The sequence below is a fragment of the Saccopteryx leptura genome, chromosome 4, assembly GCF_036850995.1.
Source record: "Saccopteryx leptura isolate mSacLep1 chromosome 4, mSacLep1_pri_phased_curated, whole genome shotgun sequence".
Lineage (NCBI taxonomy): Eukaryota > Metazoa > Chordata > Mammalia > Chiroptera > Emballonuridae > Saccopteryx > Saccopteryx leptura.
This window is the reverse complement of record NC_089506.1, coordinates 47,554,903-47,570,604: the sequence shown is the minus strand read 5'-3', so window position 1 is coordinate 47,570,604 and position 15,702 is coordinate 47,554,903. Positions and strand designations below refer to the sequence as shown.

At 35.1% G+C, this 15,702-nt stretch overlaps 1 protein-coding gene across 3 annotated transcripts in view; it reads right to left on the bottom strand.

The window, feature by feature from the left end:
* Positions 1–15,702, bottom strand: part of NALCN (sodium leak channel, non-selective) — a 318,920-nt gene that overhangs the window by 177,897 nt on the left and 125,321 nt on the right. For all 3 annotated transcript variants that reach the window (XM_066380606.1, XM_066380605.1, XM_066380604.1), the window contains exon 12: positions 2,998–3,165. In XM_066380606.1, coding sequence (XP_066236703.1) covers positions 2,998–3,165 — 168 coding nt within the window. The remainder of the gene's footprint in view (positions 1–2,997; positions 3,166–15,702) is intronic.

Genomic DNA, 15,702 nt, shown 5'->3' with positions numbered 1-15,702 from the left:
CTATTCTTCAAATGTTTACCATTTAAACAGTTCTCATTTTTTCTATCCTAAATAATTCCAATTTTGACAGGTTTCTAACTTTTCACTAAAAATTATCTGTGAGAAACAAGAATTTTTAAATGATAAATATATTTTATACTATATCCTTGATAAAATAGGCATCAATATTTTTTTAAATATGGCTGATTTGATAGATTTATATTAAAGTATCTTGTAGTATTGACTACCAGGTGTGTTTTCTATAATTATCTACAATGATTCTTTAATGTAGGCATTAAATGCTCAAGTCGATTTTGTGAATCTAGAGAGCAGTATCCAACCAGAACCATTATTGGCTGATAATGCACAAATATTTGGGAAGCATGTTTTGTATCAAAGAGTTTTAAACATGTATATCTCTTGCCCTAGCCATTTCACTTGGATAACCAAGCCCAAGGATACAACCCAACAAAGAACAAGGGATTTATGTTCAAAGATGTTCACAGGACTAAAAGCTTAAGCCATGATCACCCTCTATGATTTCAATATGCTTGGCTGTTATTACTAGAAGCTAAGCTTTCTGTATTGCAGAATTTTTTTTTATGTCATTTTCTCCAGGTATCTGAAATATTGAATTTCACATTGTGATCTGACATTTTACGTTAATGCTATCCCCAAAATGATTTCTTTGGCATTACCAATAAGTAAAATCAATGAAACTGGAATGCATTCTAAGGAGTTAAAAATCTGTTCATCTGAATTACTTCTTTAAAATTCTACTGCAACTTTGTTCTTCAACAATTTTTAAATATGTATTAAGAAAATAATGCATATTATATTTTTATGGTAAATTATTAAAATGACCAATTTTTAGTCAGAAAAATGACTACATTTGAGATTTTAAAAATTAAGATATCACATTCCTGGTCAGTTAGCTCAGTGATAGAGCATTGACTTTGAGTGTGGAAGTTCCAGGTTCAACTGCTAGTCAGGGCACACAGGAGAAGTACCCATCTGCTTCTCCACCCCTCTCCCTTCTCTCTCTCTCTCTCTCTCTCTCTCTCTCTATTTCTCTCTCTCTTCTCCTCTTTCACCCATGGCTCAAATGAGCAAGTTGGTCCCATGTGCTGAGGAGGACTCCTTGGGCTCACATCAGGTGCTAAATTAGCTCCCTTGCTGAGCAACAGAGCAGCAGCCCCAGATGGGCAGAACATCAGCCTCAGATGGGGGTTGCCGGGTGGATGGCCAGGGCGCATGTGGGAGTCTGTCTCTCTGCCTTCCTGCCTCTCACTTGATAAAAAAATTAGGATATCACATATACATATTTTATCATATTGACCAAAGCAAAAGAATAATGAGTACGTTGCTATTATTCAACAATTACAAAAGACATAATTATAGAATAATATTGGGCAAATAAGTTTAATGTGATTCTTATGCTCACTCTTCTTGTTAAAGATGGCCACTGCTCACATGATGGTGCTCTCACATGATACAGCTAATTGCCTTTCATGCTTGGGAAGGGGTTTGGTTATGCTAATGTGTGCTGGAGAAGGGGCTTTTGTCCCAAAAAAGTTTTAAAAGGAGGAGCTAAGAGGCCATTATAGGGAGAGACCACGTTCTTGCAGAGAGGGGAGGAGGCCGTGTTGTAGCAGGGCAGAGTGAGGCCACACGGTGGTTGGAGAGGCAGTCAAGATGGCTGAGTGCTGAAGGAGAAGCCAGTTTGTGCAGAGAAGAGAAGGGAGATGGGGAACCAGAGGGGATAACACTGGTGGGGGCCTTTGATTCTAGGAAAAAAAACAGAGAAAGTCAGTGGCTTTGGAAGTCCTGAATGAAAAGGAAAGTGTTTTCCCGCTGTGTGTATTTTCTCACCCGCTGGTTGCGAGCAGGAATAAAGGAAAATGGCCCACCAGTTCTTGGCTCTGTAGTTCCTCTACAATCGATCTAAATTACATGTGAACCTAAACCTGCATGGGCCAGGCAGCTGTGATGGTGGCTGTGGCTACTGGCTTTACAAATAATTACTTTTGTTTAGTGATACTTATAAAGTAAGTATTTCAAGATATCACATTTAAAAATAAATATTCAGTTATTATAAATAAATAAAGGTATTACTATTTAGTCATCATAAAGGAAATAATAGGCATTTATAAATAATAAAGTGCAGCTATTTACAATCTTTTAAGGTAAGTTTTACATATTATAATTGTAAGTCATTATTGAGTAAACATATGTAGGCTTATTGAAAAGAGAGATCTATACTTAAAATTAAATTCTTATTTCTTATTACTCTTTAAAGCAGTGGTAGTCAACCTGGTCCCTACTACCCACTAGAGGGCGTTCCAGCTTTCATGGTGGGCGGTAGCAGAGCAACCAAAGTATAAATAAAAAGATAGATTTAACTATAGTAAGTTGTTTTATAAAGATTTATTCTGCCAAACAGTGAAAATCCGACATAAAGTAATTATTATATGCTTTAACTTGCTGTAACTCTGCTTTATAAATTTTATAAAGTAAAGTAACTTCCCTACTTTATAAATCACCATTACTGTGGAACCGGTGGGTGGTTAGAAAATTTTACTACTAACAGAAATACAAAAGTGGGCAGTAGGTATAAAAAAGGTTGACTACCCCTGCTTTAAAGTGTGTCAACATCTTATGTAGCTTAAAATTTGACATATACAAAGATGTGTAATACCAATGTTTATATAAAATACGTATATCTTCACATTGTGCTAACTTATGAACTGTATTTAAAACATTCCTATTACTGCAAATTTTTAGGAGTTTTAAAAACAATGTCACAATTCATGAATACACTATTTTGGATATTTAAGACATCATCAGACCTATCTTAAATTTGCATTTAATAATTATGCATAACTATTATATATATATATATATATATATATATATATATATATATATATATATATAAAATGTTTGTTAATAATGTGACTAGTACTTTCTCTGGAATAAAAAAAAATTCTAAAGACAAATAGGCATTATTTATATTACCTGAAAGTATGTGAATTGAGAATGATAAAGATCTGGGTATACATGAAGAGTAGTTCCAATCACAAGTAGTAGTTCAAATTTGTGGAGGGATGAGCTAATATATCCAGTAAATCCCAGACACCATATCTTTAGAAGTGCTTCCAAATCAAAAAGTACGGTAAAAGCCACCTAGGGGAACAAAGAGACCATGAAATTGAAATCTAAAATTATAATTTATTTCCAAATAATTTATATATTTGTCAGTGCATGAATTTCAGCCATTATTATATAAAATAAGAACACCACAGAAATCTAGAATGACATTTTAGAAAAAAATAGTTTGAAACAAACCAACTGGAACATAGGAGACCAAATATATTGTTAGCAATCAGAAAACATGTTAAAATGTTAAATGTTTGTGAATAGCATTACTTCTTCATTATCCACGATTTGATAATATTTAAAAGTCACTGCCATAGATAGAATTACTATAGACACAAAAAAGGTGCGTTTTTTATTAATTTATTTATTCTAAAAGTAATTTTTGTTTTGTATTTTTCTGAAATGAGAAGCAGGGAGGCAGAGAGACAGACTTCCGCATGTGCCCAACAGGAATCCACCCAGCACGCCCACTGGGGGGCGATGCTTTGCTCATCTTGGGTGTTGCTCTGTTGCAACCGGAGCCATTCTAGTGCCTGAGGCAGAGGCCATGGAGCCATCCTCAGTGCCGAGGCCAACTAAAAGTAAAATTTTTATAATGTACCTAGTACATTATAAAATAGCTTACACGTTAGTAAACATAATTAAACTAAAATACAAATGTTTAAATATTATTTATGCTTTGGGACTCATAAACAAATATGCATTTTATACCAAGAAACTGATGTGTATATGTACACATAAATTAACATTAATACAATATACGTTCATTTTATTAATTAATAAAATCAACAATCAATGTTACTATAATAATTATCTCAATGTCTTAATCTATTACATTAAGTCTATGAATTAGTTATTACAAAAACCAATATTATAAAATACACATGTAAATATAGCATGTATTATTCTTTAATTGTCCTATGGGTGAAAAAACTCATTTTAACAGGAGGTTTGTGGCCCTGGCTAGTTGGCTCAGCAGTAGAATCTCAGCTCCACGTGTAGAAGTCCCAGGTTAAATTCTTGGTTATTGCACACAGGAGAAGCAACCATAGGCTTCTTCTCGCCTTCTCCCTCTCTCTTTCTTTGCCCCCTCCCACAGTCAACTTGCTCATTCAAGCAAGTTGGCCCTGGGTACTGGAAAGATACCAAAGCCTGGCCCCAGATGGGCAGAGCATCACCCCATAGCACGCTTGCTGGGTAGATCTCAGTCAGGGTGCATGCTGGAGTCTGTCTCTTTGCCTCCCCCTCTAACTTAATAATAATAACAATAAAGAAGTATGCAATAGGCATTAAAATGTACAACACCAGATTAACTCCTCATTAAAGAACATAAGTCTGAGTGTTGGAATTAGTCCTAATACAACCTTCTAAAGAGATACCAGATGATTTATTGGAATGAATAAAGAAAGCTTGCTTATCTTTTTCTAAATCAACAAAATATCAGAAGGGATTTTTTTTTCATTCACATTTGAAAAATGGGAGCTTTAATAATAGTATTTCAGGCACTAAAACACTAAAAGGAATACAGATGGTTAATTTAGATGTGAGGAAGAAATTAATATTACTTTACAATCTAGTACTTCTGTAGACTCAAGTTATTTTTTAAATTAAATTGGCATGTCCCTTTTAAAATGTAAAACAGTAATTCATTTCAACTGTGAAGTAATCCTAAATGCAGAATATTAACAAGAGCCCTAGCCCGCCTTTCTCAGGTGATTGATGTGAACATCTCCTCAAACATCTCCTACCTCATCCAAGTTTATACTGTACAATCATGTAAACGGGCTTGCATTTTATACCTCACTCTGCAATTTGCTTTTCTCATTCACTAACAATCAGAGACATCCCCCTGGGATAAGAGATACAGGTCCTAATTATTCTTTTCATCAGCTGCATAATTTCCCATAGTATTCAATGTTTATTTAATTCAACATTTCCCTAATGACACACTGAAGAATGGGACTCCCTTGATAAGGAATCATCAGGAAAAATGGTTAAGTGTTTTGCTGTTTCAAAAACAATACTACATTAACCATCCTTACACAATATCCGGTACTTATTGGGATTTGATATCTATAAATTGAGTCTCAAATTCAGTATTGCTGGGGCAAAAGACAGATTTGTGAAGCTTTAAATTTTAAAAAGAATTAATAAATTACATTCAAAATGTTGAAGTACATCATTTACCTTCCAGAAAGATAGGAAAGTGTCACCACCAGGTGTAATCAAAGAACTGAGCTTTTGCTTATCTGTTCATATATGTATTGATCATTTAGATTTATTTATTTTTTAAAACAATTTTCGATTCATAACCTTGCCAAGTTTTTATGGTGGTGTTTTGTCTTTTTTTAAAATCAGTTCTTGGGGGTGTTGATATTAAACACAGTAACCTTTACAATATGAATTGAAAATATTTTTTTCTTAGTCAATAGGTTGATTTTTAACCTTGGTAGCATTTTTCTCTATAAGTACTTTAAATTTTATCTGGTCACCTATTTCTATCTTTAATATTTTTTTCTTTACCTTTTACATACAAAATCGGTCTTTAGAAAGATTAATATCAAGCCTTCATATCCAGGATCATATTATGTTTTTCTATTTATTTTGACTATACAAAAATTTATTTGTAATAAATTTTTCCCAATAAAGATGTTATTGTTTCTTGTGAAATTTATTTCTATGAATTTAATATTATTCCAGTAACTAATATAAATGCATTTTATTACTTTTAATATTTTATTTTTTTACCATTCTTCCTAGTTAAATCCAGTAAAGAGAAAAGTATTGATTTATCTATATTGATTTTCTCTAACAACCTCATTAGATTCTTCTATTAATTCTAATATTTTTAATAAGATGTTGGGCAAATAAGTTTGTAAAATTTGTATTTTGGGGGTCTGCTCACTTTTATTGTTAAAAATGGCTGCTGACCACAGATTGCATTGCCCAGGCGATACTGTTAATTACCTTCCTATTTGGGAAGGGGCTTGGTTATGCTAATGTGTGCTGGGAGAGGGGTTGCCCCGCCAAAAAGTTTTAAGAAGGAGGAGCTAGGAGGCCATTTTGGCAGAGACCATGTTGTTGCAGAGAAGGCAGGCAGCCAAGATGGTGGGGTGCTGAAGGGGAACAGAGGTGAGGGGTTTTGTGAGCTCCACTGAAAACTGGTGGGGTCCTTTGATTCTAGGAAAAACCAGAAAGATTCTCCTGGTTGTGGAACCGAAGAACATGTGAGTGGGTTTTGGTGCCTCGTGTTTGTATTTACTCGTCTGCCGGTGGGAGCTAGAATAAAAGCTATAGCCCACCATTTCTTGGCTCCGCTGTTTTATTACTGTCTGCCGGAATTCAGTGAGAACCTGCACCTGCCTGGCAGCGGCTGTAATGGCAGCGACTACTGGCCTCACATAAGGTCTCTTGGGTTTTATAAAAACTATGTACATTTCATTTGCAAATGAAGATAAGATTTTTTTTCAAAATTGATTTAAGAGATAATTAGATTAATTGCTGTAACGGTGCAGCTGTATAGTAATACACTAAATAATGAAGTGGGGATAAGAGGAACCTGTGCTGCTTATTTTCAGTGTAAGTTGCTTCAGCATTCATACATAATGGCCGCAGTGGGTTTTGATAATTAATTTCTACTATGTGTAAGGGCATTTTTACTCTTTCAATTGCACTTGGAGAATTTTAGCTTTCAATTTGTTGAGGTAATGAAATATATCACAAGAGCCTTTGATGTTGACCATCTGTATATTCTTGGAATAGACCCTAAATGGTAATGCTAACCTGCTCTTTTATTGTATAATATTTTCTTTATAACTTTTTTTTTCTTTATAACTTTTATAGCTACTGTCATATATGAAATTGGTCTATAATTTTACTTACATTATCATATCAAGTTTTTGTTAAGCTTATTTTAGTAAATTTATAGATGTTTCCACTGTATGATTTGCAATTGCTTAAATATAGTAAGAACTATCTCATCTTTGAAAGCAGGTAAAATCCAGTAGGAAAAACCAATGGGCCCATTGTTTTCTGTAATGGTGGATTAAAGCTTTCCAATTTTCTTCTGGTCAGGTTTCATACCTTGTGCATCAATTTGGTAGTTTATACTTTGCTGGGAAAGTAGTTTGCCAGGAAATCACCAGTTTCCTCTAGATTTTTAAGACTTGTGTTTAGAGTACATTTTTTTTTTTCAGAAAAGACTGGTTCTGTTGAGGTGCATGGGTTAGCTTACAAATTTGGTACCTCTTTTGATCAATTTTGTGGCTACTTTTCAGACTTTGATAATAATGTGACCAGGACCTCCAATACCATGTGAGGGGAGGAGTGTGTGTACACATTTTCAGTAAAGCTTTCTTTCTATCTAGAGTCAACATCAGAACAGAAATTCCTTATCACTATCTCCTTTCATTGAGGTATAGACCCTCATGTGTTCTGACGTTTCACCATACACAGCTTCTTCTTCAGTCCTGAAATTGCAAGGTCTAAGTGACAAGGATATGTAAATGCCCTAGGGCAGCCACTGGCTTTCGAGGCCATTGGGCATTTTACACTCACATCAGACTTAATTTTTGGCCTTGAGAATATTACTTAATTTTTAGCACATTCTGCTAAGTATTTAAATGTTTATTTATTTATTTATTTTTAAAGATTTTATTTATTCATTTTAGAGAAGGGCGAGAGAGAGACAGAGACAGAGACAGAGAGAGAGAGAGAGAGAAAGAAAGAAGGTAAGGAGGAGCAGGAAGCATCAACTCCCATTTGTGCCTTGACCAGGTAAGCCCAGGGCTTTGAACTGGCGACCTCAGCATTCCAGGTCAATGCTTTATCCACTGCGCCACCATAGGTCAGGCTCTCAAATGTTTTAATATTTAGTTTTTTTTTTTTCAGTTGTTTCACAGAGAGATGATTTCAGTTACTTTTTGGGACCACCTTGTATGTGTTTCTGATGAACAATATACTATCTGATTTTGTGTTTAAACAATCCAATTTTCTACATCCTTTTTTTAAAGGATTCGAGGATCTTCTTTTTTATTTATTCATTGTTAGAGAAAGAGAGAGAGAGAAGGTGGGGGGGAGCAGGAAGCTTCAACTCCTATATGTGCCTTGACCAGGCAAGCCCAGCGTTTTAAACTGGCGACCTCAGCATTCCAGATCAATGCTTTATCCACTGAGCCACCACAGATCAGACTTCTATGTCTTTTGATAAAAAAATTCAACCTGCCCATATTTAAGGTACCAAAGTTATACTTAATCTCGTTCCTGTTTATTGTATGCATATCATTCCTATTTCATTCTTTACATCTTTTCTTGTCTTTTCTGGCTTACTAAAGTTGTTGATGTCTCTTCCTTCCTGTAAATTTGGACATTCTATTCTGATTTTTAAACCATCTACTTTAACCCTATGCTCATAAATCAATCTATACTTTTTATTATTGAATAAAATTTGAATCATTGTAAACTCCTCTCCCACACAAATTTGCTTGTTCACCCACCCTCACACTCCTGCCAGCCTACAATTTCATAATACCGTAATTCTATCACCCATCTCCATTGATATCATACCCCTTCCTAAATTCTGCTTTTTCTGGGATCATACACAAATTTAATTCAAGTTTCTTGATTTTCTAAATTTTTTTTAAAGATCTTTATTTGGCATTTTTATCATCTTCCATTTAAACCCAAAACCCACCATTTTCCTTTCATTTTCTCTTATCTAGTCTTGTGGATTGTGATAAACTTATCTTATAATTAGCATACTTTGGAGTAGTTTCCTTAAAGAAACATTAAAGCTTGTATACTCTTAATCCTTTCCTATCTAAAATACATTTTTAACACTTACAGGAATATTTTGGCTGCATACAGAGTCATGAGTTGCTGTTCTTTTCTTGCAATGATAAATATATATATATATATATATATATATTTATATATTCATTGCCTTACACTCTCCTTTATGTGAGGCAGGGGTCCCCAAACTTTTCACATAGGGGGCCAGTTCACTGTCCCTCAGACCGTCAGAGGGCTGGACTATAAAAAACCCTATGAACGTATCGCTATGCACACTGCACATATCTTATTTTAAAGTAAAAAAACAAAACAGGAACAAATACAATATGATGCGCTTCCGGAGCCGTGATGCATGCGTCCTGCATCACCAGAAGTAGTACTGTACGTGAGCGATGCAGCCTTTGCGGCGCCACCACATACAGGAGCACAGGATCCAGATGCATCCTGTGCTCCTCTCACTGACCACCAATGAAAGAGGTGCCCCTTCTGGAAGTGCGGCGGGGGCCAGATAAATGGCCTCAGGGGGCCGCAGTTTGGGGACCCCTGATGTGAGGGATCAGTGAGCAATATATATATTTATCTATCTTGGCTTTGCAGGTTACGTATGCCTGTTCAGAAGCTTCAAAAGGTATTTTCTTTATGCTTACAACCAAGGAAATTTGCCTGGATATGCCTAGAAACGCATCTTTGTTCATTTAATGTCCCTAAGATTGAGTGGGTCCTTTTAATCTACAGATTTGTGGTTTTCCTCAATTTTGGAAAAAGTTCTTCTCTTGTTTATTACTATTTTTCTTCTATTCCCTTTTTCCTTCAGGGGCTCCTAATATTCACATCTAGGTGGCTAGCCACTCCTCATTTCTACTCTTTCTTTGACTTCTTTCTTCACTTGATGTCCCATATTAATAATTAGTTCTCAATAACCATATCCTTTTTAAAAATCACATTTTGATAATTTTAGCCAAAGTTTCAGGAAGTTTGTTCTGTGCCTTAATGATCTGCCTTAGAGACATTAAAAAAACCCTGCTATCTCCTTCATCAATTCTACTTGATTGGGAAATGTGTACTAGATGTTCATCTTGGACTTCGCTGTCTCAATCTCAGTTTCTGAGTCTCTTTATAGAAAAGTAATTTTTCTTTACTTGATCATGACTACAAATGTTTGTCCTCTATGTACTTGAGCAAATAAAGGATAGCAGAGAGAACTGTAATATTTGTGGTAAATGTTCTAAAAACCCACGGCCCCTTTGCTGGGCATCAAGAGGAAGCTGCTCCATGTCAGGACTCCTCACTGGCTGGTGGAACCCATTCCCAACCATTCACCTGGGAGTCCTTCGGCTTCCAGGGAGGATGCCTTCCTGGACTACAAGCAACCAGTGGGCAGATGCAACTCATTTGCAGGGGATTAGAAGCTTTCTGCACCAGAGGACCCAAATCTTCACCGCAAGTCCTAACAAAAGTCAGTTCTTCTGTCGCCCTGGCTTCTTAGTCCAAACCCTGCAACAATATGAGGAAGCCCTCTAGCCATTTGGGGGAATCTCTAGAGGAACTGAAACTGAGATGTATCCATCCTGAAGTGCTCCTGCTGCCTCACCTGGCTGTCACATTAGTAGAGAAAGAAGTGATGGGCACCCATTCCTCTACCTCTCCCTTCACCTATATTTTCTGACTTTCATTCCAAAGGGAGGAATGAATTCATATCAAAGTGGCCTGCCTTTTTTTTTTTTTTTAAAGTAGGTGTAATGCTGGTGGCTGAGGGCAGGCAGGTCCACACTGGATTCGGGCAGCCGGTGAGGAACTGCGGAGTCGCAAGTGCTGGGCTATATCTGTTTAATAGATTCTCGCAAGGGCGATGAGCAGACAGGCAAGAAAAACGCTTCTCACAGCAGCAGGTAAACAAACAGTAAAACGTCCCCTCACTGAGGCAGGCAGGCAATCCGCAATCCGCCCTGTGGGCAAGCAGCCGTAGCCTTACATAGACTGTACACATGTGGCTCTGCCATGTGTTCATTCACTAGTTATGCAAAGTGCAAACGGGCAGGCCTGACACAGCCATCTTCACACCAGTAGGGAACTACAGTTGATGAATGAACAACATGGGGGTCAGAGGTACCGACCCCTCACACAACTGAAAAACTGCATATAACTTTTCTCTCCCCCAAAACTTAAGTCCTCCCTCACTATCCATGTAAGATTGGTTCCAAGATTCCATAAATACCAAAATACACAAATAGTCAATTTCCTTATCTAAAGAACAATTCATACAGTCAGCTCTCCACATCTGCAGACTCCCAACCACGGATCAGAAAGAGTACAGGTATTTATTGAAAAAAATCTGTATATAACTGGGCTCACACAGTTCAAACCCATATTGTTCAAGGGTCAACTGCACTAATAAATGCCTGGACTATATCTGAATAGATTATCCAATTAAATATAAGTACAACAAATTACTCTAAATTTTGTATTTGCTATCAAGACAGATGAAATAAGGTGTTTAAATGATCATAATTCATAATTAACTATGCAGCTGGATCCATTTGCATTATTATTTGCTTGGTGGGAAAACTATATGCTTTCAAAGAGATTAAAAGGCACTAAAATGATTTAGCAAACTATCATGTGATTAATTTATAAATACAGGTACCCATATTCCTACTCATTGTCCTTCTAGAATTTCTTATTCTAATTCTGGGATCAAATACTTCATTTTTAATATAATTTGTTAATTGTTAAAAGCTAACACTTTAGTTTTCTGAGAAACAATGTTAATCTCAAAGAGATTAAATTTTATGAAAAAATACAAGAGAGAGCAAAAGTAAGTTTACAGTTATGAGCACATGAAAGTTTATTCTTATATTATTTATTAATTATTATAGTATTTATTTGTCTTAAAACTATAAACCTACTTTTGTTCACCCCTGTATTATACATAAAAGTATATCTAACTTTTAACTATGGGTTATCCTCTTAGAGGTGAAAACTATTTCAGAAATTAATGGAAATATTTGGGTAAAATAAATTAGCTTAAATGATCATCGTCTATTTTAGTGTAGATTAGAGGGTTTAGCATAGGGTTTCAATTCAGAGGAATATAAAAGTTCAGAAGAATTAGAACAAAAGCATTGAAGTTCAGTTATAGAAACCCCTTCTCAATGCTCCAGCACATGTCAGCGAACTAAACTTTGACAGTAGCTGGACAGGTGAAACGTGCCAGGGTCATGCTGCTGGATGTATAAAAAGGAGAAGGCTACTGGGCTGTTTGTAGAGCCTAATTATCTGGAAGGATGCCTCCTAAGCATCACCTGAGCATGTGTCCAGTCCCAGGGCTTCCTGTCAGTCCCAAGCAGTCAGCAGAGCAACATGTGGGAGGCTGGATCCCACTTGTCGCTCCTAGCCTGGAAGGGTGCCACTTCCTTAAGCCCCTTACTCTGCGGCCAACGTCAAGTGGGTCTCCCTGAGACCTTTCTGCTCTTGTGTACCCTTTCAATACACCAGACATCTGTGAGTGCATTTGAGTTGTAACTCATCTTTTTAAGAGTGAAGATTTGTAAGAGTATAATAAACTTTCATAAATATTTTTGTCACATTATTTGAAAAAAACTTGAAAAGAACACATGAAAAAGCAAATCTTTCTTACTAAGTCAGTGTTCTTTCAACTTTTTAAAAATCATCTCCCCCCAAGGAGTACTTTTAGATATTTTCTTCCTAATGACCATGCCATATGGCATTTTAATACCACAGGTATGTGATATATCTGTTTGTGCACTCCACACATCTATCTCTGTTTATATACCAAAAGGGTAAGACTTTTTTTTTGTCTCCACGAACCAAGTTCTACCCCAGTTGAGGTGTTTTCACCCCCTGTGGAGAATGCATACATACTGCACAGATATTATCAGGATTGATGGCACCATAGCGGAATTTAACTAATAGTTTCAGGAATGCACTCTTATGAGTTTTTTAAACACCACATTTTATTATTTCTTTTCCAAATTTTCATTTTATAATAACGCATATGCTATTTGATATATACTGTAACCAACTCCTTGTCAAGAAAATGATCAATAATGATATGCAGACTTTAAAATGAAAGGTTACTGTTCTAAGAAAAATTATTACGGTATATTCTCAAACCAGCACATAACTGAAAAGTGTAAGAAATTAGTTTAAAATGCTTGTTTTCCAAGAGAACTTGTAATTGAATTTGTGAGGCTAGCAGGTAAAACAACAAGATGATTGCCAAATTTCTGATGCTAAGGAGAAAAAGAACCAAATGGAAAATGACATGCTTAATATAAATGAAACAATGGAAATTGTTCTGCCATTTTAATTCAATGAATAGTGTATGGACATTTAAAGGTGACAAATGATCAGTGAACTAATTGTGCCATGCAGGTCTGAGAAGACAAAATGGGAGACACTGTCCATATGTGGAAGATATTTGAAACATACTCAAGATTTGTGTTGTCATCTCTATTTCATCATTTCAAATAAACTAATGGATAGTCATGAGAAAATCTTATTTATCACAAATAAGATTATGGGACAAAACTCACAAGAAACTCAATTCAAGTAACCCTGTTCGCTTAAGGAAAAGCCATAGTAAATAACACCAAAACAAATGATCACCTGCATCATTCCAGAGGCATCTTTAAATCACCTACTCTAGTCTATAGTGTACCTTCAGTATTCTGTATAAAGAGAAAACTTTTAAGATGGCTCACTGAATAGTCAAAAATCTCATTATTGTATATATTATTTTCCACATCACAAAACACTGGTCAAATCCTTTAAAACACACAAAACAGTTACTGTCAGACAAAGAAACCTATTTAAAGTTTCCCAGAAAATGAAGAATTTAAGTTAATATAAAAAGACTCTGCTATGGCAAGGTGAACTACTTTCTTAATTTGGTCATTTTTTCTTTTTTGTGATTTATGAGCTGAAATGTGGGTATCAGATTTTGTGTGAACTAAAATATATGGCTCTACTTAATTTCATTTTAACAAATATCATAAAACCAAATGTCTCCAGAGAAACACAGAAATGACTTTTCAAGAAAAGATGACTTCTTGCAAGACGGCATAAAATGAGTTCATACTTTCTGAAATGTTTTCTGCTTCAGACACATAGTAGTTGTAGAGATACAGGAAACCAAAGAGACACCGTGGAGTCCTAAGCAAGGTAAACCTCTCTCTTGACAGAAACGTGGCAGACACACACTGTTGAACTACTTGCTTCACTGATCTACCTCTCCCGTCAATTTGTGCGTTTCTTAAAAGAGGAATTTAGCTAAAATTGTTAATCTTCCCTGCATAACACTGTGCTGATAACTTTCTGTTAAATGTACAGGCTAATCTACAGATACATCTCTGCATTTTTATATAACAGGAAAATATGGCTCAAGTTTTCTTATTTATTAAAATGATAATATACATTTTAAAATATAATTATGATCCTTTTAAAATGGGATTTTATGTATCTTACATCAACATGGAAACTCTCACAAAAGAAAGTAAATCTTTGCCTTTTTACATTTATGCATAACCTAGAAAACAAAAGTAAATTTTTCCTGTTTCTTAACTGATGGTTAATTAATCCAAAGTAATAAAAGTCCCCAGCTTCACAGCTGAAGCTAAGCAGCTTAATTTATGCTTAAAAGATGCTTTTTAGACTGCAAGTTGACTCTTAATGGGTTGAGTGGTTTATTTTGGATTTTCAAAATAATTTATGTGGGAACTCAAGAAATTATTTCTTTAAAAGCTCAAGGCCTTTTGTGATCTATTTAAAAAAAATAAACTTTCCTAAATATGGCATAAAGCTAGTGCCTTAAATACTGTATTATTATAGTCCATAAATGTGAACTGCTTTTATTATAGCCATTTTGAGGATTAAGTAAGATATTAAATTCCTTTAAAGCACTTGGCAACATTATAGAAACTCCAAAAAATTGAAAGCTATTATTGTTATTAGCATTACTATATTTGATTTTAACACATGTTAAAATCAAACATGTCAGTTGACTGCTCTGTGTTTCTGTAGCTTCAACCAAGATTGAGATGACTGCTTGTTTTTGTAAATAAGGTTTTACTGGAACAGGAGTTTCTGAGGCCACACTCGCTTTTGCACGGCAGTGGTAGAGTTGTTGAAACAAAGAGCATGTGGCCTGAAAAACCTAAAATGTTCACTATCTGGCTTTTCAAGAAAAAGTTTGTTGACCTCTAGCTTCAATGCAAACCACCTTTATAAGCTATTTTTTTTAAAAAAGAGTATTTTATAAAAAAATAAGTTTGATTAAAATGACTTATCCACACTCATTTGAAACAAACCACTTTTACTCAAGCACAAGTTTCTAATACAAAGAGAAGTGATGATGTAATTTGAATAAACAAATATGCTTTGGAAAACTCAGAAACCCAACATCAATCCACCTAAGTGGAACAGATTCTGAATGTTTTAGTAGTTTAAGAATACAGAGACCTCTCAATAATACGTGAACTAAATCTCCACCACCTAGTTTATTAAAATCAAATTCATTTTACTAAATTCTGCTACACAATCTTATATCTCTGTTTTTAATTATAAAAAATTCTAGTATCATATATAAAAAAGAACATGACATGTATTTATCAACTACCACTGGAATCTACCAATGCACTTAAATAGTATCAGTGAACTCTACAATATTAAACTGTTTGAAATTTTGGTGAATTTTTTTACAGCTGATCATAAACCAGCTAACACACATAAAATCATATTAAAAAACAATTTTGT